This window comes from Oculina patagonica, chromosome 4, assembly GCF_052425735.1.
Source record: "Oculina patagonica isolate OP01 chromosome 4, crgOcupat, whole genome shotgun sequence".
NCBI classification, from domain to species: Eukaryota; Metazoa; Cnidaria; class Anthozoa; order Scleractinia; family Oculinidae; genus Oculina; species Oculina patagonica.
In genome coordinates, this window is record NC_135761.1 from 56,569,421 (window position 1) to 56,593,058 (window position 23,638).

Consider the following 23,638-nt stretch of genomic DNA (forward strand, 5'->3'; position numbering starts at 1 on the left):
ATGCAGTCCTCCCAAGAGAATCTGAAAACAATAGTTTATGCAAAATTTGGGGGGCAAACAAAGTGTATTATGGGCAATTGGAAAATAGAGAATGCCCAAACCTCATGCAGACCCTTTTTGTATGTTTCTGAGAGTTTTATATAACTAGTTACCTTTATATGAAATCCCAAACTGATTGAACACCTTGTTATTGAGCCTGCCTTGTGTTGGCGAGTAATCCTCGTTGGGGACTGTGTACGTGCTTGTAGCCCTTGTGTCACTAGCTCTGACGTCACCATTTTCCAGTCCCAAAGGAGTTTCACATTCAGTGTGAATCGAGATAATTGATTGTCCTGGGCCTGAAAATAAGTGGAAACAAGGAGGCTAATCAAATCCCCACTGTCAAACTATGCTCGAGTTCCCTCACTTCCAATAATGTTTCCTTACCCAACAACGCTCAGTTGTACAACACAAAATGATTTCTAGTCTCTTCCAACGTCCTTTCGAGGCCTACAGGTTGAAGTTGGTTTCTTCACGTGATAAAAAAAATTATTAATCATATATAGCTAGTGCCTTCGCCTCAATTGTATGACCTACCAATATTAGCATGAGTGATGGCATACTCAAACACAGCATTTTGCCCCGCATCGCTGTCGAAGGCTTGCACGCGACCCACTCTAGTCCCCTGGGGTGCATCCTCCACAACGGTCATTTTATAAGGAGAAAGGAACTGGAATCGAGGAGCGTTGTCGTTCACGTCAGACACGTGGACTGTCACCTAAAACGAAACTTACATTATTTAATAAAATTTGCAATGAGACGATCCAAGCTGCTTGAACTATACATAAAGAAAGCATAGTAAATCAGGCGGAGACTCAAAATAACACGTGATGCGCCACAATGGTCAGCCTGTTGAACTCCGAATCTGGCGGTGCAGGATTCGAGCCTTGGCCGTTGTTTTTCTGCTATAGTCTTTGGTAAGATACTTTGCTCTCACGTGAAAGAAAGGTCTAATATTTCCAGTTGTATGAACGAATACGAGTTTATCGTAAAATTTTAAGGAAACATGGAAACTGCAGGCAGATTAGCCTGCGAGCAGGCTCACCTTGGGGGACGCGCGACTGGTGAGCGAAGCGAAACTGGGGGGAGGGGACTGGTGGAGACTGGTGGCCAATAACACTCGCGGCTGACGCCGCTCCCGTGTCGCTCTCGCGCGTGCCCCAAAATGAGCCTGCTGGCAGGCTACAGCCAGATAACTGACGAAAAAGCAGAATCCTATTCCGCCATATGGAGTCATGTACTCCAAGTCGATTCCTGTTACAAAAAAAATGAATGGAAACTCCGTGTGATGAATTAGACTTACATGAGTGACACAAATCACAAAGAATCAGAAGACCTATAAGTGCTGGTTAACACAACTATAAACAAATAAGATATAGGGTTGATAGAGGGTTAAAACAATGCAAAATAATGGAAAAACACTGACAGTGCTTTTAGTCATTTGACAGGATTGTTATATCGAGTTGTTTACGTACCGAAGTATAACCGCTGAGTGGAGTCTGTCCATTGTCTGTGGCCTGAACAGTAAACACGTAGTTGTCTCGTGTTTCTCTGTCTAACATGACCGATGTCGAAATTTCACCCTAAAAGGAAGAGTTCAAAAAAATAACGTTGTTTCCATTAAAAAACAGCGCCCTTCATATTCCAATCATTATTTCTCTTCAAAATTCACACTATCAAAGTGTGTCAAGGCTAAACCAAATCCAATCTCCATTTCAGTCTGTTAATGGTAAAATAAAAACAGTGCCCTCGTATGTTACAAACAAATATTTTGACGCAACATTATCAATTAAGCAATAAAACGAAGGAGCAAGAAAACGTACAGTGCAATATAGATTATCCACAACGCGTGCAGACTTACGGCAATGTATACCAAGTCATGTGACTTACCGTGCTTTCGTCAATTTGAAATTCCTTCTGTGAAGGTACAATACTGTAAGTCAGAATCGCTCCAGGCCTCTGCTTGTTAACCATCACTTGTAAAATGGAGGTGCCTGGCGGTTTGTTTTCCGTAGTGTTGACAGCATAAGACGACCTGTGAAATTTAAAGTCAAAAAATAGGCTTTTCTCTTCCAATGTTCTCAGTTGAATCGTGAACGCGTGAGTATGCTTTTCAGTAACATATAACATCCGCTAATAACGTTTAGTAAGTAATGAGTCAGTCAGTCGGTCATTCAGTCAGTCTGTCTGTTTAAAGTCTGTCTGTCTGTCTGTCTGTCTGTCTGTCTGTCTGTCTCTTCGTCGGTCAGTCGGTCACTTGGTAAGTCAATTAGCTACGCAACCAATCAATCAGTCAGTTAGTAAGGTAATTGTTGACCTATAAACAAGTCGGCTTACCTATTAAACACGGGGCTGTCATCGCCTGCGTCAACGATAATTATTTCTACAGTTATGTTAGATGAACGAGGGATGATTCCATGATCACTTGCTACAACTTTGAAAATAAAGGAACCATTGACGTCGATCACACCACGTTGGATGAGATCGATTCTATTTATTGCCTTGTGTACCCTATAAGGAAAAGAAAGAAAATTGTTAAAACTGCAGCGAGTCATACACAACAATTTCATTTGTCTGGATTCTCACTAAGGTTGTCTAAACGAGGCCACCGTCAAACAACTTTAACGTCATAAATTATAACCCCCCCCCCCCCTACCCCTTGCCCCAATTCGTAACAAATTCGACTAAACGTCGAGGGTAGGTACGGCAAATGAGTTAATTGCGACGACTACCGAAACCTGGCGAATGTGACAAGATTCCATACACCCTTAAGCGTTTTCAAGTAATTACAAGACGTCCGTCACTCGGCAAATGCTCAGAAAAAGTCCAGTTATTTGGAATTTCTCCGTCGTTATTCGCTTCTTGCCCCACTCCAAAATACTCAGCTCTACTAATAAAGGTAGGACGGTATTTGCGTTAAAGCAATGTCGGAATTTTCAATTTACTGGAACATAGCACAAATCTAGAGTAAATAAAAGCTTATATGTGACCTCTCACGCGAAAACGTTCCTTAGGACTTGCCGTTTTGACACGGATAGCCGCGCGTTTGCCGTTCAGTAGCCGTGTGCACGGATAGGGATGCCGTTTGAGCCGTGTAAGCTATCCGTGTTACATAAATTAAGGGCCGTTTGTGCCGTGTGACCGTTCCGTGTAAAAAAAATTGTCAGCCGTTCGAGCCGTGTGACCGTTCCGTGTGAAGAAATTGACTAGCCGTTCGAGCCGTGCAGCCGTTCCGTGTAAAGAAATTTACTAGCCGTTCGAGCCGTGTAGCCGTTCCGTGTGAAGAAATTTACTAGCCGTTCGAGCCGTGTAGCCGTTCCGTGTGAAGAAATTTACTAGCCGTTCGAGCCGTGTAGCCGTTCCGTATGAAGAAATTTATTAGCCGTTCAACCGTTCCATACAAAGAAAACTTTTAGCCGCTCGAGCAGCAAAAGCTATCCGTTTTTGGGTTAGTCGTATCAAGAAAAGTAGTTCAAATTTAATAACAATAGGCTTTCTGTAAGTTTTTATTTTATGACCCATAGTAAACTTACTTTATAAATCCGTCATCTGGGTCAATACTGAACAAATCATCCTTGGCGTCAGCTATAGAATACGCGATACGGCCGTTGCCATGGATATCCTTATCTTCTGCCACAATAGTCAACACAATGCAACCAACTGGCGTCTTGTCGATAACGTCCGTCTTATACCTTGCACTCAGGAAATACGGTGAATTATCATTTGTGTCTGAAATTACCACGTTTACTGCTACACTCGACTCCAGGCCTCCCCCGTCTTGAACACGCACGATGAACGAATATGCGTCCTGGGTTTCTCGGTCCAGTTCCCCCTTTGTCGTCACGCGGCCCGTTTGAGGGTCAATCGTAAACTTAGGGTGGTCCATAGAGTAGGTAATGTCAGAATTTATTCCATAATCCGGGTCTTTGGCTGTAAGGTTAACAAGAAAACTACCGATCTGAGATCCCTCCGATATTGTAACGGTATATACCAACTTTTCAAATCGCGGTATATTGTCGTTTATATCTGACAGAGTAATAAATACCGTACCAAACCCTTCTAGTGGGTAATAACTTCCATCTAAAGCAGATATATTCAAAACATAATGTTTTTTCATTTCTCTATCCAAGGCGCTAATGACACGGATAACACCATCGTTTCTACCAATCTCAAATTTTCCATCCGCCCCAGATATCAATGAATAAGACACTTTGCCATTGAGTTTATAGTCTGGATCGATGGCATGAACTCTAGTTACTGAAAACCCCACTGAAGAATCCTCGCTGATGGTCACATTTTTTGTCGATGGTTCAAAACGAGGAACGTTATCATTAGCGTCAATAACTTGGATCTTAACAACGGCAAACGACGCATGCCCAGAGCCTTGTTCGTCGACAGCCACGACATAGAAAGAGTAGTTGGCAATTCTCTCGTGGTCCAATGTCGGAAGTGGGAATTTCCTGGTCGATATAACTCCTGTTATTGGATCAATGGCGAACTGATGTCTCTCAGAGCCATTCAGGTGATAATGAATATCTGCATAAAGGCCTGCGTCAAGATCTGTAGCTTGGATCTCTTGGTGCTGTAAAACAAATGTAAAAATCAGTCATTAAATAAGTCTTAGACAGCCATACGGGATACAGGTTAACGGAAAAAGTTCGTCTTGTATTTTTACTTCTTTCAGCACACAAATAGACTGAAGCTACAGTTAGAAGTACGGATAGATGTGTGGTATCTACATGTGAGGCCTCTTTATTCATCTAAAACCTTTCTTGGCACTAGGGAGATGTGCAAATACCAATTCAAAGAATAAGAGAAAAACAGAATAACATCAGACGACATGTCCCGAGAGATCAAGTGTTCCTATTATTCACTGCTATGTACTAAGTTGCCTTATCTCTATGTTTCTAGTCAGCTATTCTGTACTCACCATATCGACAGTAGTGCCTGCTCTTGAGTTTTCCACGATTTTCCCAGTGTACAAGGCCTGAGAGAACTTTGGTATATTGTCGTTCCTATCCAGAATTTTTACAAATACTGTAGCAAAGGCCTGAAAAATGCGTAGGATTCAGTAAAGTTAAGAATCACCGTAGAATTATTAAACTCAAAATGTAAACCAACTCCATCCTTAAAAAGCCTTTAAAGCGAACGTATTATTAAAGTTAGAGAAAGCGAATAATAATAAAAATTTCAATTTGAATTCTTTCCAGAAATAAAATTGTAGAATTAGTGTCACTTGCGCCTTATCGAGGAAATATAGCGGTATTGTTACCTTTCTGCTTAGCGGAACCCCGCCATCAGCTGCGGTCACTGTTAGGGTGTAGTTATTCTTTTGTTCCCGATCAACATGACTTTTGATCTGAACTGTTCCATATGTGTCCTGAGAAGAGAGGCCGAGTAAAGAAGTGTTTAATTGTGTATTATACGTGGCACCAAAGAAACATTCCTTCTTTAATTCAATTAAAAAAATCTAAGTAGTGAGAAAACTAGTTTTGTTCATCTGTTCATTCATTCTTTCCTTCGTGTGTTCGGTCAGTCGGTAAATCAACCAGTCATCTATTATTCGCTCATTCGCTCGTTCGCTCTTTCCTTCTTTCTTTCTTTCTTTCTTTCTTTCTTTCTTTCTTTCTTTCTTTCTTTCTTTCTTTCTTTCTTTCTTTCTTTCGTTCGTTCAATGATTCACTCATTCAATCATTCATTCAATAATTTATTCTGATCAAGTTATTTTTATATTCTTCTACCTTGGTACACGCTTCAGTTCTGTTCTGTCTTTCAAATCAGTCATTCGGTCTTTAATATCAATTTCGACCAGCTGATTTCGACTACTGACTTTCCAAGGTGATTTCAAAATTTAAAGATTATTTTTCTTCATAAACAATAAATTTATTTTTTAAAACTATTCCCTTTAAGCATTCTCACATCGCTGTTAGTGTACCTGTGTATCCACGGTAAATACAGAGTAAGGATCCCCTCCTGTGACACTGTAAGTGATTTGAGCATTCTGACCACTGTCTGCATCTGTCGCTGTTACATTGACCAGCCGTGTTCCCACGGGGGAATTTTCGTACACAGACACGGTGTAATTCACTGGATCGAAAACTGGGTCGTTGTCGTTAATGTCGCCAACTTCAATGTAAACCTTAGTCTGAAACAAGGAAAAAACGGTGTTGATCTAGGAATTAGTTCTACCCAGTTGCCCATAAAATTCAGTGAAACCGTTCACAAAGAAGTTCAAATAATTAACAGAAACATTTTAAGTCTCCTTTTTAATCTAATTATACTCCCTCGATCATAGAATTTGATTGGCTCTCCGTTCTCCTATAGCAAATTGCCACCATGTACGTTTACCTTATTAGGCGTTTTACATTATTAGGATCTTTTCTATTCCTTCCCTAAGTTTCTATCATCACCATCATCATCATCATCATCTTCATCATCATCTTCATCAGATCACGAAGAAAATTGAAATTCAGTTTCAAAAGCAAAAAAATACCCCACTAAGCATTTTCACATGCAAGGTGCTTAATTGCATACGCATCTATATTCTCACTAGAATGGGTAACTCTCTAAGACGGCAAGTTAATTTGACATGTATTTCTATTACAGCAACATTAGTCTAGCGCATTCGACTTTTTATGACTAGTCTTCACATTCATGTCAGTGTTTACAAGGATATAAATCACGAAAATTGATCTTTTGTTACCGTAGCGATTCGTGTAGGTTTTCCATGATCTGAAACCCCAATTGTAAGAGTGTAAGAGAAGGTTTGATGGCGTTCAAGATTCTTGCGAGTTCTGATCATAGCTGTTTGTGGATCCAGTGAAAAATCGCCTGGAAAAAGAGTGCACAGTTGTTAATTTTGACAAAGTACAAAAATTGTTAAAAATGCTACGTAGAATGTCAACAAAAAAAGACAGCGCTTGGTGACAGAGGACTCGCCTCCAGTGTTCCCGGATATGAGTTCGTAAATAAGTTCGCTGTTACTTCCTGCATCTGGGTCAATGGCCACTGCGGCAATGACGTCACTGTTGGCTTTCGCGCCTTCGGATATTTTAACACTATATCCATTTGGCGGGAACAACGGGGTGTTGTCGTTTATATCCATAACAAGCACCCGTACCTGGAAAAATATTGATAAGTCAATCGCTTAGCTATCTTACATCGATGTACTAGCTGGTAACCTCTACTTTAGCAACTCATTTGAACAGATTATTTCATTGACAGAAGAAATGTAAGCTAGGTATTTGGGGTTTTTTTTTCTAAACATCAGGTAATTTTTCTTTTAAAATACAAATATATCTACATAGTTTCTGACTTTGCTGCACTTGGAGTTACAAAGTTTTAAAATGAAGTTACAAAATCGGGAAAACAGCCCTGACAGACAGTGACTACATTCCTCCTTGTGTGATGGAAAAGTTGGAAGGAAAGAGGTGAACTGGAGCGAGACAAAATGTATGTCACAGGAATGGGGCAGAGGTGGAGGGGATGACAGGAGGACCGGTTGGAGTCTAAAAAACACTCGTCTTCAGAATGAGGGAAAAGCCCCCTGGGGATGATGTTATTGTTTTGCAAATGAAACTCCTTTCCATATGAAAGGTTGTGCACCAGGACTCGTTTTGAAACAGAAGGTAAAGAAAACTCGTAAATGGCGTATTCAGCAGACGAGGAGCAAAAATCGCATGCACTGCAGGCTGTTCAAACACTGATCCTTGTCTGGTATGATAGTTATAATGACTCTTTGTACACCTTATACACACAGACTTAAGTACTGCTTTGTTTTTACCGTGGCTGTAGTGCGCTGTGTTGGTGAGCCGTGGTCAGTGGCGTCCACCATTAATGTATACACTCCTCTCCCATCAGCGTCGACAGCTAACCCAGGCGCCTCGCGGTCGAGATTTTTGCGAGTTGTGATTACACCCTGAATTGGAAATATCACAAAGAGGAACAGGACAAATAAAATAATAAACAAGTGCTAGGTGGAGGTCTGGTAAAGAGTTCGTACTCTCACAGCACTTTTCTCCACCCAGGTGTATTTTTAACATGGGAGCCGTGAATTGTCACAGTTCGAATCAAAATGAGCAAACACTCGATATTTGTGGAATGCTATTTTGTCGCAAGGGAAAACCATACAAACATGAAATGAATAAACTGCAAACCTGTTGTCATCCCTGTGATTTGATGTAAACCGCTTTGAGGGTCTGAATGGGTTTTTACTTATAGCTGAGAATTGATCAAAAGTTTCTTGTCGGGTGAGAAACGACGCACTTTTTAAGTAATGTGAGGGGTATAAGATCCACAAAATTGACTGATGTAGTTGAGAAATCGTCGAAACAGTGCACCAAGATCTGGCGCTACTTGAAATCCACTCATGGTGCTAAAACGCACTGTACTAGTCATGACAACTGTTAAAAAGTGGTGTGGCTACCGACAGATAGAAAGAAGTAACCTAAAACTTGAGAAATTAGGGCCAAGAGTTTCAGGTGTGTCAGTGTTACCTGTTAGAGTCACTTATATACCATTCATTGATTACGGTTTATCAACATCTTCATTTTAATTTATAATGGTAATAGGACTGAGTGGAGTCCAATTCGGTCTGTAATCATACGAGTGATTAACAAAATCGGACGACCGCGAAGCGGGAGTCCGATTTGTTTAACACGAGTATGATTACAGACAGAATTGGACGACACGAAGTCCTATTACCAATTAATCAAAACTATAACAAAATTTGAGAAAGAAACTAACCTTCGGTTGAATAGTTAAAACTCTTTATGAATACTGAAAAACATAACTGCTCAACAAATGCAACAACAACAGCGCGCGCAAAATGACGCGTACTGTCCAATTACACAGGCATGACGCGTAAACTGTCCTATTACACTATCCAATTACAAGCATGACGCGTACACTGTCCTATTAGTGCTCAAATCGAGCTGCTGATAACCAATCACGTTCGAGAATTTTGTTATAGTTTTGATTAGTTCTTTAAAAGTATTTTGTTGATTACTAACTTCACCCTCAAAGTTCTACCATAGTATACACAAAACTTAGAAAATTCTCATGATCATGCCCGTTTAAACTGATAACAGAGATTCCAGCACCCCATCCATTTATTTTGCACACGACTCAGTTTGTTTGACTTACCGTATCACCGTCAATTTGAAATGCATCTCCTAAATTTCCTCCACTTATAGAGTATGTAATAAGCATGTTATCTCCCTCATCCTTGTCAGTAGCATTCACTTGTATCACGTGTATTCCTGCCGTAGAATTCCCTTCAGTGAGTATCACTGTCATTGAAGCAGGAGTGAACTCGGGTGCATTGTCATTAATGTCCGTCACGTGAACAACGACTTCTTTGCGACCCTGTTGTTTAAAAAAAGTTGTAATGTATATTATGTTTTTTGTTCTTTCCGTTAATTTGGTCAAGACTGATCACGATACATCTTCATCTAAGGGTGCGTAGATCAGCAAATAATAGACCAATTCGGCTAACGTGTTTACATCGCTGTTGCCACCCAATCAGATCATGTGATGATTCCTTTGGGAGGTTACAATTGTTCTGTTCGTTCATACCCTCATGCGCTCAGTTACGTGTGACAAATTGCACAATTGTAACCTCCCAAAGGAATCATCACATGGTCTGATGGGTGACGATGTAAACACGTTAGCCGAATTTGTCTATTCATTCAAAACTTATAAAACAATACAAAAGAAAAAATAAGAAGAATAAAAGTGAGGCATGAATGTACGAGTATTAATCACGGATTTAATTATGATAGATTGTTCCATGGCTTGATAGAGCGGTTTTCACTTGAGTGTCAAAAGTAATTCGCGTTTACATTGGTTTTGCATTACTACGCTCAGTGATTGGTTTAAAAATCTCGCGCCACTTTCTCAGCCAATCAGAAGTAAAACTTAAAAACAATCGTGACTCGCTTGCGCACGTTTGCCCGAGCTTCGTGCCGGCAGCATGTATTTGCTTTGACTTTTGATTGGCTTACTGGATTGTCTGTGTTCCTTTTTCAATTGAAAACTGCTCTAATTCTTACAATGAACGGACAGCCGAGCATCCACTAACGGACACCTCGAATGCCGTCTTCGAATTCCTCAAACTCTAGTAACACACGAAAACTGGACATATAAATCAAAGTAGGCAACAACTTTTCGCAACACGAAAGAATGATCCGACCGGTGTGCGGGAGGACATGCTCGGTTCAACTGCCGTCAGGGACTCGGATTTTTTCGTTGTCTTACGCTCTTGACAACAAAAAATGACATAATCCTTATAAAAAGAAGTATTTGTTAAGACAATAACTTGTTAAGATAGTTAGGCACCTGTCTGTTTCCAGGGTCCGTTGCCACAGCAGTCATTTGATAAACGCTTTTTTCTTCTCTGTCCAGTGATAACGGACCTGTCCTGATATCTCCTGTGTTGGCGTCAACTGTAAACTTGCCGTCTGATCCTGTGGTCAGCAAAAATGTACCAAAACTTTAAATCACTTTCTCTATTACAGAATTCCCCTTCCAAAATGCTTTATAATTATAATGGGTACGAATGTCATTAGAAACCATGGGCACATGAATGGCAGACTGGGCAGCTAAATTTTACGTCAATAACAGTACATTCCGTTGCAGACCTTTAAGGTATGTTCCCAGGTTATAACCAAGCAGTCAAAACAAGCTAAGCCACATGACGTTTTATCACGTTTTGACCGTAAGAAGTCTTTTTAACGTTACCAATGCTACAAAGAGGCAATTTAAAATAATGGTTGCTGTTACCTTCCAGAGTGTAAGTTATCCTTGCATTGTTGCCGAGATCCGGATCAGTCGCCGATACACGCAGAACAAAGAGTCCCCTGGGAGAATTCTGTTGAGTAGACAGACATGCCGCTCTGTTACTTCACGAGCACAGAGTGCCTAATTAACTGATTATAAATGAGCTCCTCTCTGAAATTGAAAAATTCAAGGCTTCAACGATTGACCTCGCTCCCAATGTGTGGCTTCAATAGCTCAGTTGGTAGAGCATCGCGCCGGTATCGCGGATTTCACGGGTTCGAATCCCGTTGAAGCCTTGAATTTTTTTCAGGCTTCTTTATTCCAATTGCTTAAATTGGAAATTCACTGCGACGATCATTAATCACTCTCATATACATCCGCAGTTCATATATGAATCATTTCATATACATTACATCATTTCACTCCTCTCACGGGAAAATATGAACTCACAATTGACCTCGCTCCCAATGTGTGGCTTCAATAGCTCAGTTGGTAGAGCATCGCACCGGTAACGCGGAGGTCACGGGTTCGAATCCCGTTGAAGCCCTGAATTTTTTTCAGGCTTCTTTATTCCAATTGCTTAAATTGGAAATTCACTGCGACGATCATTTATCACTCTCATATACATCCGCAGTTCATATATGAATCATTTCATATACATTACATCATTTCACTCCTCTCACAGGAAAATATGAACTCACAATTGACCTCGCTCCCAATGTGTGGCTTCAATAGCTCAGTTTGTAGAGCATCGCACCGGTAACGCGGAGGTCACGGGTTCGAATCCCGTTGAAGCCCAGAATTTTTTTCAGGCTTCTTTATTCCAATTGCTTAAATTGGAAATTCACTGCGACGATCATTTATCACTCTCATATACATCCGCAGTTCATATATGAATCATTTCATATACATTACATCATTTCACTCCTCTCACGGGAAAATATGAACTCACAATTGACCTCGCTCCCAATGTGTGGCTTCAATAGCTCAGTTGGTAGAGCATCGCACCGGTATCGCGGAGGTCACGGGTTCGAATCCCGTAGAAGCCTTGAATTTTTTCAGGCTTCTTTATTCCAATTGCTTAAATTGGAAATTCACTGCGACGATCATTTATCACTCTCACTGATAGTCTCCTTTTCAACTTGTCAGCAACAGGGAGAAGTGAAGGCTCTGAGAACGTAACTGAACCAAAATTCGAAAGTCGTACTCGTACTTGTACTTGTACTCGATCTAGTCCCCTATTCTTCCCCATTAATTCATATTTGAGTGTGTTTTGGTAAACTTTTATCGGATCAGGAAGGACACTTTGTGATGCCTATACTAGAGAGCATGCATCTCTCGTGGGAGCACGCTGACTTGACACAAATATTTTTTCAACCAAAAGAGCTTACACTGCGCGTTTAACATTTTAAAGTTACCTTCAGCCGTTGCGTTTTGGAAATAACTATTCCTCTTGACCCACCTTATTACTTTTTTTGTTACTTTTTTTTATTTTCGATATTTACTTAATGGTATATTGTTTATACCTCTTCTATTCATCGGACCATAAATTGACCAAGTTAATTCTGTAATAAATCATTCAATCCCTCTTTGTTAAGACGGTTCTCAATTCTTGTAACATTAAGACTTCATTTAAACAATTGCACAAAGCTTAAAACTTACTTCCGGTACATCTGCCATGTACTGAAATGAAGAGTTGAATTCCGGATTTCGATCATTGACATCCGTGAGTCGAATTTCCAGTAAAACGCTGCTATTGTGGAGACCATCTGACACTAGTACCTGCAAAGGTTGGAGAGATGTAGTCAACAGGCGTGGATTGACCAAATTAGAATGTCGTTACTAACCAGACAACTCACAAACGGCCCATATTGGAGTTAACAACAACCTTTAATGTATTCTTGCACTTACACTTACATATGCATGATTTAACAGAGATAAAAATTAAATAAAGTAAGAGAACTGGCTGCTTGGAATAACCACAGGGGCTAGTGGAGCCAGGCAGCGAGTTGACATTCGCTGCGGCATTAAATGAAAATAAATTAACAGGTCGGCAAGAGAACAGATTCACACAAAAAGAAAGAAAAAGAAAGAGCACACTATAAGGGAAGTGTCTATAAAGTTATTATTTGTTATTACATACGAATATAAAAATATTAAAAAAAGAAAACCACACAAATGATGGCGATGACAACTAATAACATTTTATATAATGGAGTTAAGCCAATGTGCGTCACTTACGACAAGTTTGTAGAGGTCCTTAGTCTCTCTATCCAGCAATTTTGCTACAGATACGACTCCCAGGTACTTGCCGTCACTTTTCACGGTCGTGATATTTAAGTTATCATCTTGGTCACCGCTGAGGATACTATATGTAAGCTAAAAGGAAAAAAATGTATAATATTAAACATTAGAAAGTGTAAACTAAAAGTAAGTAAAACATTTATATCTTCACTCACATTGAAACCACATGACCACCTGATCTTGCATAGTGCTAATTTACATCCAAGTTGCATTTTTGCCTGTGTGCTATTCATATGAAAATGGGTTCATGCAAGTCCAACTCGTTTTCATACGAAAACTTTTGCAGGTGGACTCGTTTTGAAGTAGTTAGAAACTTGAAAGTTAAAATTCGTATGTCTGTAAAACAGTACACCTTGACACATGCAAACGTCAAAAACTGGATACAGCAAACGTCAAGTATAACAACTCTCATCTTTAAGAATGTATCAGCACTTTCACTGTCAAAGCTAGCTGAATATCTACACTTTCCATAACTTCAAAACACTTAGAATAACGTTAACAGAAATATTACCACTGTATTCTCAGCACTGTCCATGTCAGTTGCTTGTACAGTTGTTACGGTCGAACCAACGGGACTGTCTTCTGGAACTTCGCTCTGATAATCTTGGAATTGAAAAACTGGAGTGCGATCATTGACATCCTTGAGTAAGACGGTAACCTGGAAAAATATGTAAATTATAACATTTTAACTTCCAAATGATCCGTAAACCTATCGAAACATTTCTTTTTTCTAGCATAAACCTCTGGCTGAATATCGCCAAAATAGCAATCTAATTGGCTACACTGGCACCTATTATTAGGTTATTGATCGTGGTTGACCCGGGACTTCGACCCTTGCCAACCATCTACTAGTTTGCATTTTTGCAGTATTTTTGTTAGACAGATGGGTAAAAATGACGGACAGGAAATCGCTTCAATCTAGTTCTTGTCGATGTTTAAAATTTCAAACTAAGGTTATCTCGAAAAGTGCATGTTTACCGAAGTTTCGCCGTATCGTGGAGGGTTACCATTGTCTGTAGCTGTAACACGCAGCGTGTAGTTTGGTATGATTTCCCTGTCCAATGGCTTCTGTACTACGATTTTTCCCTATAAAAAGTGTAAGGAACACTGGAGTTACGATTAAACATTTAAAAAATTATGTCGATAACATTCCTCTCACGCGACACATTGCAAAGCAGATGTTCTTGTAAAAAAAACTGTTAGACTTATCTGTCTCATTTTATATGCATCTTGCAAATGATAGAGAGTGCGGTTGAGTTAGCATCCCTTTTTGTCCCTAAACAGTCACATGTTTTACATTTCCCAGGCGTACCTGCGATTAAGATTTCTATCGACTGTTGCCATGCCCAAATTCGCAATAAGCCAATCAGAAGCCGTGTCGATTGCCTTATCAATTCACTGACCTGAATCGCCACATTTTGGCCAAATTTATGTACGGTAAATACCTAATCATGCCTTTTTGGTACGCTTCGGCGGCATATCAGGCTCGTTTGGTCTCGCCATGGCCATGAATAAATTTTGGCTCGCCAAACGACAAACTATGACTCCATCAAACTCGCTTGTACCCGAAGCGTACAAAAAAGGTAGGATTAGACGTAACTGCAACAAAAAAGAGGACTTACCGAGTAATAGAATATCTTAAACTGTCCGTGTGGATCACCAGCAGAAATGTTATATCCAATACGGGACCCTATCGCCGAGTCCCGCTCGGTTGCCTTGACCTGTACCACGTGACCACCAATCGTTTCATTCTCCCAGATCTCCACACTGTACATAGCTTGCTCGAACTTGGGATTGTTGTCATTTTCATCCACCAAAGTGATGTTTACATGAAGTGTAGAGCTGTTGAGTGGTGGTACGCCTTGATCCATCGCCACGACATAGAATGTGTAACTAGGCAACAGGAAGGAGAAGAAGATCGACAGTTTTTTAAATGTCCTTCTTAATTATCCCTCTCTCTGCTTCGTAGCGCGAAGTAATTCTCTTTAACATACACGCGTGGAGATTTAAGGGCGGGGAGATTGATATTATTTATAAAACGCGTTGTGGACAGCGGGGAGAAGAGAAGATTTAGAGAGTTACTTTTCATCTTTGCATCACTACCTTTACGCCCACTACCCACGTTCTTTCTAGACTGTTCACAGTCCCCTGTCAGTCCGTGAGGTCGTAGAGATCGATCGTTGAGTCCGACCGATCCCTACGTCTTCACGGAAAAATAGGGGACTCTGAACAGTCTATACGTTCTTCGCGAAAAAGAGAGTTTTATTGATTGTTTTCATTTATTTTGACAAATTCTAACTGACACGGTTTTTGACAAGGACAATTTCGAAAAATAATGATCTAAAAGGCTCCCCGGGAGAGATCAGAGAACAATTATATTTGCGACAATCGTGTAGAGTTAGGATAAAAAAATGAGTTTGACTCTAACAGGATGACGAACATTAGCCCAACGTATTCAAAAGACGCCATCAGGTGGAAGTTCTTAACTTCTCAATTCCGAAAGGTCGCCACTGTTGAATGCATAGCTAACAACAAATGGCTATACTTACTTCTGTTGCTCCTCAAAGTCTAACTTCCCCACTGTTGTTATAACTCCTGTTTGTGCGTTGATTGCAAACTTTCCCTCTGGGGAGTACCCCACGTAGGAAAGATCTTTGTTACTACCAACATCCGGGTCATCAGCTATCAATGTATAAACTGGCATGCCGGGAAGTGCAGACTCACTGATGAGAATTGTCAGCGGTAGCGCGCGAAAGAAAGGTGGGTTGTCATTAGCGTCGGCTATATTAATATCAACTTCAACGCTTGCAGATTTAGGGTCACCTGAGATAGAGCGAAGAAAACTGGTCAGTTCTTTCATGTTATTTATTAAAAATCAATTCAATTCCTGACAGCTCAGTAATTGTAAAAAAAAAAAATCTTAAGAAGAATATAACTATGTACGCTCATTTTCACCGGCAGTGAAATTTTTACTTCAATCAGCTCACGCATATAGCACGCTTTAGAAGTTTATAGTAAAAGAATCTAAGTATAAAGTATAAATATATAATGGGCATACATAGTATTTTTCTCATGATCATGATATATACATAGTAGGGTTACATTAATTATTGTACCTGCTCGATCCTGAGCTGTTATCGTTAGCTCATAGGTGCTTTTTGTTTCTCTGTCCAGCTTCGTAGCAACCGTTATACTTCCAGAAGAGTTGATCGCAAATGCATTGCCTACATTACCGGCTGAAAACAGCAAACGAACACGTAAGATGAAATTTAGGACAGTTAAAGGCAGTCCCGCTTTATCATTGCTCTAAGGTTAAAATTGATACCAACTAAATCGTAGCCTTTATTCGGGAATAGACCTCTTTAGCTTCGTATGTAAATTGCCCATTTCAGATCAAGTGATGAGAATTAATGAGAATTGTTCCTTTGTATATCTGGAAATTATTCGCTCATTTCCTCGTGAATTTGTTTGAAATTGAACGAGAGAATTCTCAAGGGTAACATCACGTGGTCTACAATGGGACGACAAACAAACGAAGCTAAAGAGGTCTATTTCACTAAGCTCTGTTACGGTGGATTACTTAGTTACGCGATGTACCTTCCCCGCACAACTTTCGGAATGCCCGCGCTACACTCTGATTGGGCAAAAAGACGGAAATTCTTCAACAGTTAGACAGGTACTTGCAAAAAGAGCATATATTTATTAAAATCTTACTATGAATAGAAAGATAGAAACCATCCTTTATTTTAAGACATTCCTTCTATAGTATCAATTCTAAATTTTTATAATTACTGTTGCACCAATCTTTTAGAGCTTTAACTGTCTTTCCTTGATCTTTGACTCTCTACCTTGGTTGCAGTATAAACTAACAATATAAAACGGACCAATGGTCGAATTTAATAACTTCATAACAGACCTGTGATAGCGTATATAATCTCTCCTGCCAGTCCTTCATCGTCATCCACAGCATGAACCACAGTGACAACCGTATTTACAGCACTGTCCTCTCTCACCTCAGCTAAATACGTGAACTTATCAAACCGAGGAGCGTTATCATTGACATCAGACACGGTTATATTGACCAAGGCCGTGGAGGACTGAGACACGGGATACCCATGATCCCTTGCAGTCACGGTCAGTGAGTAGCCATTGGGTTTGGTTTCGCGGTCAACTTTGGACATGATACTTATAACACCTTAAAACAAAAGGAAAAACAATCATACTTTGGTTGGTGGCTATTACTTGAGGTAGCAGTTGATGAAACATGGCTCTTTTGAGATAGACGTATAAGGCGTGCGCGAAAATGTCGAAATGGATGAATGATTTACTTCTTCAATTTTTATTAATTAGTTTGATTAAAGGAGAAGTTCACTCCAGAATGGCCATTTATTTTCTTTACGCCAATAAAAAGTTTATACAAAGATACGTTATCGACCAAAATTTCAGCCTCCAACGTGCGCTATAACCCTACGAAATCTTTCTTTGAAGTAGCCCAAAACTTGACAACTGAACGCCGCCATCTTGGAGCTGGTAATGTATGCGTGACGTTTGCCTGAAGTTTGGCGGGGAAATTTTAATACTCGAAATTAAACTCTTTATTTCTTTGTAGTGCGTTTTGTTTGTCAAAATTCCTGTTTGTGCAGCACCATTTTGCTCACACAGAGCTCCAAGAAATACAAAAAGAGGTGTTTATTTTCACCATCTTCCGATATTTAAAAGAACAATTGCTCAAAAGCGGACAAAATGCAAATATTTGTGTGTTCCGAAAACTATGTGGAAGACTGCTTCAAAGTAGATCAGAGATGCAGTCTCCTGCGTGGAATTACCCACAAAATATAGAAAAAGCCAGACGCACTATAAACCATTTTTAAGAAATCTCCTTCTGTAACTGCCTTCAAACGACATGCAAGCGAAAGGAGGCGAATAAATAAGGTAAGAATGGAGGTTAGTCATTTTGCTTACCGTGTTTTCTCAAATCAAAGACCTCCGGCGTTTATTTCAAACTTGGCGGGGTCCGGTGTTTATTAACGAAGTGCAATTTTCTGTAATTTTTTCAGTCCCGAGAACCACGATTTTTCTCGTCGTCCCGGCCGACAAACTGCTCTTGGGTCTCCGAGGATGATTTTTACCAAAGTAACAGTATTGCATACGGCACGTGCATATTTACAAACCGAACTGCAGAACATATACAACCAATGAGTCCATAAACGACAATGTCGCCAACGTCCTCCGCAGTTATAAACGTTCACTGTTATAAACAACAGTGCGTCAGTCATGACAACACGAACGCGAACATTGCTGTTTCATTTTGTTTACAGCATCCATCCTAGTTATTTTACGCCGGACTTTCCTTGAACATTATAAAAAAATTACCAAAGAAGCAAACCGTACCAGTTTGTCGTAGCAGTGCTATTTAAGAGAATATATTTACTTGTTTGCTCGACCGCAAATAAACGACGGGACCTCGATCAAACGTCCCCGGTGTTTATTTAAAAGTTAGCATTTTTGACCCGGCGTTTATTAATACGAAGCCGGAGTTTTATCGGTGACCCGCGTTTAATCGAGCAAATACGACGACGGCAAATAATTACAGCATGAACAAAAATTGACTTAAATTGGCAACAACACTTCTCAGAATAGAAATAACAAAACGGGCTAAGTTGTTAAAAATTTTGGATGCAATGACTGGGTTGTACATGTAAATAAATATAGAAGGAGAAAAAGACGGAGAAAAAGATACAAACAAGTAATAAGTTAAGTTAAAATTTTGCTTGATCTAAAATGAAATTATCCAAACATTTCTATCTCAGTCAGTCAACTACAAAAATGACATAAAGTTCACTTTGGGAGTTGCGATCTTATATTTGACCAAGAAGAGTTTCTCTAGTTGATTAAAAGTCCTCCCTGAAATCAACTAAAAGTGAAATAACATAAACGCATCATTGGTTGGTATTGCGTCTGGCTCTTTCTTTTTTTGTATGTGGGTATTTTCACGTAGGAGGCTGTATCTGTGATCTTCTTCAAAGAGGCCCTGTTAGGGGTTTTCGGGATAAGGGATAATTGGAAAAATAATTTTAGGGATAAGGGATAACGGGAAAAATAGTTTAGGGATAAGGGATAACAGGATTAGTTAAAGGGATAATTGAAAACAAGGTCTGTGACGTCCAGGCTCTGTTTTTATCACCCTCGGCTTGTGCTTTTTACATTTTTTACACCCTTGATCGCTTATCGGTCGTAATGAGTCAGTTCAAGCAACACTTTGCACCAAGAGCACCGCTTTTGTCCCGGATTGCCTGGGGTGAGTGACCACATGCTGTGTCTGGTCCCACGTGCGCTTTTTATTCTTATCATCATGGCATTTGTTAAAGAACTGCATGAAGTTACTGCATGCATTTACAAACAGAGTCATGGAGAAACCTACCGTAAAGTAGTAATATCCTAAAGTACAACAATTAACTACAGTACTTAACAATGAACACCACTGATGGACGATATGACTAAAAATGGCTTTGTCAAACACCAAATCCGCCTCACAAACCGACGCCTGTCGGGAGACCTATGATTTCGGGAGTTTCAGGTCCAACAGAGAGACTCTCAGCATTTGTTGACAAACTACTTCAGCCGATAGCACAAAAACAAAAGTCCTTTCTCAAAGATACAACCGACTTTGAAAACTTCATTGAGAGGACTACAATTTTAGAGAACGCAACTATGGTATCAATGGACGTAACCAGCTTGTATACTAATATTTCACAAGAAGAGGAAATTCCAACAGTATGCGAGGCATACGATACTTTTAATAAAGACACACTTCCCCTCCCTACACGTTTAGTTGCGCAAGCGCTCAGGCTTATATTACAGGAAAACTTATTCCAGTTTTATGGTAAAAATTACCTAACGCACGGAACTGCCATGAGCCAAGGCGGTCGCTTTTGCAATTTATTTATGTAAACAGAATTTTTTTAGAAAAAAAAAACTCTCGCTTCGAAACGATATATCGACGACATTGTTTCTCCCTCTTATCTGGGACGCAAATAGAGAGGTCTTAACTTAGTTCATTGAACAAGCAAATAATCATCATCCCCCCCCCCATTAAGTTCACAGCTGAAATTTCCGATACAGAAACTTCTTCAATTTCCTGGACACCAGCGCTTACAAAGGCAAAAAGATTCATTCAAGCCCACTGAAACAATTCAGTAAACTTATTACTCTTCGTGTCTCCTATCAGGAGTTAAGAAAGGTTTCATCAAAGGGGAGGCCTTGAGACTGCTTAGAATAACATTTGAGGAAAAAATCAAGCACTTCCAATCAAATCATATCATATCGAGAGAGGTTACCCAGAGACCCTAGTCCAAAGAACTTTCGCGGGAGTTTATTTTGAAAACAGGAAGTAGGCCTTACACTGAACCAAGTACCTAACAACCAAGAACCTTAAAACAAATAAAAAATTTTGGCTTTTGTAATGCAATACCACCTAGCAGTACCAAACTTGAAACAAATACTCATGAAAAACAGACATTTGATAAAGCAACAACCATTGCTCAAGAAAATATTCAAATTACCTCTCCTTATATCATACAAAAGGGGAAGGTCTCTTAAAGACATACTCGCAAGATCAAAACTATGAAAATAGCTAATTCACGTGCACAAAAGTCGTGCAGGCCTGTCAACTTATTTTTATCAAAGTTATAATAGTTATTCTTAAAGGTAAACATAAATAAGATTTTTTTTGTATATAATGAGACATTTATGCAAGATTTCATTTTTTTGTACGGTGAAAAACCCGACAGAGATACTTTTAGGGATAACGCTGTTGATACTTTTAGGGATAAGGGATAACTGTGCTCCGAATTAAAGGGATAAGGGATAACTGAACCCCCCTAACAGGGCCTCTTCAAAGCAGTCTCCCGTATAGCTTTCGGAACACACAAATATTTGTGTTCGCTTTGGCAGTAATTTTTCGTCCCTACCCATTCTTATTGAGTAATTTTTCTTTTAGATATTGAAAGACGGCGAAAACGTTTTTGTATCTCATTTGTATTTTGACAAACAAACGCCACTACAAAGAAACAAGGAGTTTCGACTATTAAAATTTTCCCGCCAAACTTCAGGCTGAGCTCTTTGACGTCACGCATACATTACCAGGCTCCAAAATGGCGGCGTTCAGTTGTCGAGTTTTGGGCTACTTCAAAGAAAGATTTCGTAGGGTTATAGCGCACGTTGGAGGCTGAAATTTTGGTGAATAACATATCTTTGTATAAACTTTTTATTGGCGTAAAGAAAATAAATGGCCATTCTGGAGTGAACTTCTCATTTAATAGTTTATTTGTATTAATTTTTATTATTATAACTGTAATTTAGTAGTATCTTCCTGATGTTTTTAACCGTGTATAAAGAAATGAAAAAAAAAAGAAAGGTATTATGGGCAGCGATAGTTTCCCGCTCCTTGATCGAATTTCATAGAGTCTCAGCTCGATAGACGCATTAATGCGCATTAATGCGTGTATTCAATGTTTCTCTTTCCTTCACGCTGAAACTTTGATCAAACGAAGGCAAACTACCAGCAAGATCTATTATAAATTCTCAGCGTTGTTGCGTACGCTTTGTAGGACAACCTTTCTCGAGACAACTCTATACATCTGTATGTATTTTTATACACAGGTGGATTTCTTCGCTTTAAAGAGGACGCGTGATATGCATATGCAAGACTTAAAGATCTGCCAGCAGATTTCCTCGCCATCATAAAGTGAGAATAACTTTCACATCTTCTAAATGGAGTTTATTCTTGTTGCACAAAGGATAAAAAACTTTAAAACGTTAGGTAATAGTTTTCGAGACTGGAAGTGATTCTTTCACACAGTTTGAGTTTTTGTTTGATCGTTTTTTTTTTGTTTCCTTTGACACAACTTTTCTAACAAGCTTAATTATAATAAGACGATGTTATATGTTTGGCTAAATAACTTTTAAATGCATGGTTACGTTTTTGTGAAGACTGGAACGAATTTAACTTAACGTACCTGAAGTTTTATTGATAGCAAAAACCCCGTCCCCTCCCATGAGAGTGAAGACGAGATCGGCGTTACCACCGTGATCCGGGTCATTAGCTATAACCCGGATGATGGATGACGCAACAGTAGCATTCTCACTGATGGCCACTTGGTACACAGACTCAGTGAACTGGGGAGGGTTGTCATTTTCATCTTCAACGTTGACCTCTATCGATACACTGGTGCTCTGTAAGAGTGACGTCACGTTAATTAGCAGTATGTCTTCATTTTAATCATCAACCAGGGCCCGGTTGTTCAAAGCGCGATTAAGCTAATCCAGGATTAGCGTGAATTTTGATTTCAGTTTATTAGCTTTTCAGTCAGGTTTTCTGTTTATATCTTCTGTCCTATAGTTTTGACGTCAACTTATCTCAAAATCCACAAAACTTTAGCAATAGAAACAATTTTGTACTAGAGAAATTCAACCCTCGGTCGACGTTTAATTCTCGATTAGTGTTATTCGGCTTTTTAACAACCCAGCCCAGATTAGCAACGCCTCCTTACTAAGTAAGGCTTCTTTATTCCAATTGCTAAAATTGAAAATTCACTACGCTGATCATTTATCACTTTCATATTCATCCGCAGTTCATATGTGAATCATTTCATATATGATACATCATTTCACTAGCTTTTTACTCCTCTCACGGGAAAATATGAACTCAAAATTGACCTCGCTCCCAATGTGTGGCTTCAATAGCTCAGTTGGTAGAGAATAACACCACTATCGCGGAATTCACGGGTTCGAATCCCGTTGAAGCCCTGAATATTTTTCAGGCTTCTTTATTCCAATTGCTTAAATTGGAAATTCACTGCGACGATCATTTATCACTTTCAGATATGGTTAAGTCCATCAGTGGAGGGCTGTGGAGGCTAGGAGTATTGCTACTCCCACTGGATTGGGTGCTGGTCCATCGTAGGTTAGCCATCCCTCCCCCCAGTATTTTGCCAAGTTGCCCCAGCATTTATACTCCTGAAAGGAGGGGTTCACCGTAAAAAAAAGTGTCACGCCATAAAAATCCAGTACAATGACCCGGCTTGGGCTCGAACCTGAACCTCTCTATCTGGAGTCCGAACGCACTAAGTGAACACTAGGTTAACTGCACCAAGTTTGCCGTAAGTCACAACTCCCCCGCCCCTTTTTTCGACAATTTTACTTTTTTATTTCATTTTGAAGCTTTTATGTTTCGCGATAAAAGTAACGTTCCCACCTCTTTCCGTTGCCGTTCTCTCCTCTTTGTCCCATACCTATTCCTTTTTTTCACTTGGTTCTCGCTACCTTAGGAATCCCGCTGCCTGCCCTCTCTTTTCCCGCGTTTCCCGCTTCTACCAGGCTCCCCGGCGCCCCTTGTCCCCCTCCACACACTTATGCCATTCAGGAGAACAACTGATAATTCCAGCTTGTGACTGAAACAGTTTGATAAACATTCCTGCTGCCAAAAAACCGAACAACACATTTAAGACTCAGTTAC

The 23,638-nt window shown here is 39.8% G+C and overlaps 1 protein-coding gene across 1 annotated transcript in view; it reads right to left on the reverse strand.

Moving 5' to 3' along the window:
* The window catches only part of LOC144650798 (protocadherin Fat 4-like), a 75,315-nt gene that overhangs the window by 25,978 nt on the left and 25,699 nt on the right, over positions 1-23,638 (reverse strand). Inside the window, exons 22-45 of the mRNA XM_078510539.1 lie at positions 22,140-22,356; positions 17,039-17,317; positions 16,239-16,358; positions 15,672-15,945; positions 14,745-15,015; positions 14,101-14,208; positions 13,634-13,780; positions 13,060-13,197; positions 12,481-12,600; positions 10,822-10,909; positions 10,378-10,505; positions 9,184-9,405; positions 7,823-7,957; positions 6,979-7,159; positions 6,743-6,870; positions 5,975-6,184; positions 5,312-5,419; positions 4,970-5,089; positions 3,573-4,621; positions 2,377-2,550; positions 1,930-2,074; positions 1,515-1,622; positions 577-757; positions 153-338 (exon numbers count right to left, since the gene is read on the reverse strand). Coding sequence (XP_078366665.1) covers positions 153-338; positions 577-757; positions 1,515-1,622; positions 1,930-2,074; positions 2,377-2,550; positions 3,573-4,621; positions 4,970-5,089; positions 5,312-5,419; positions 5,975-6,184; positions 6,743-6,870; positions 6,979-7,159; positions 7,823-7,957; positions 9,184-9,405; positions 10,378-10,505; positions 10,822-10,909; positions 12,481-12,600; positions 13,060-13,197; positions 13,634-13,780; positions 14,101-14,208; positions 14,745-15,015; positions 15,672-15,945; positions 16,239-16,358; positions 17,039-17,317; positions 22,140-22,356 — 4,837 coding nt within the window. The remainder of the gene's footprint in view (positions 1-152; positions 339-576; positions 758-1,514; positions 1,623-1,929; positions 2,075-2,376; positions 2,551-3,572; positions 4,622-4,969; positions 5,090-5,311; positions 5,420-5,974; positions 6,185-6,742; positions 6,871-6,978; positions 7,160-7,822; positions 7,958-9,183; positions 9,406-10,377; positions 10,506-10,821; positions 10,910-12,480; positions 12,601-13,059; positions 13,198-13,633; positions 13,781-14,100; positions 14,209-14,744; positions 15,016-15,671; positions 15,946-16,238; positions 16,359-17,038; positions 17,318-22,139; positions 22,357-23,638) is intronic.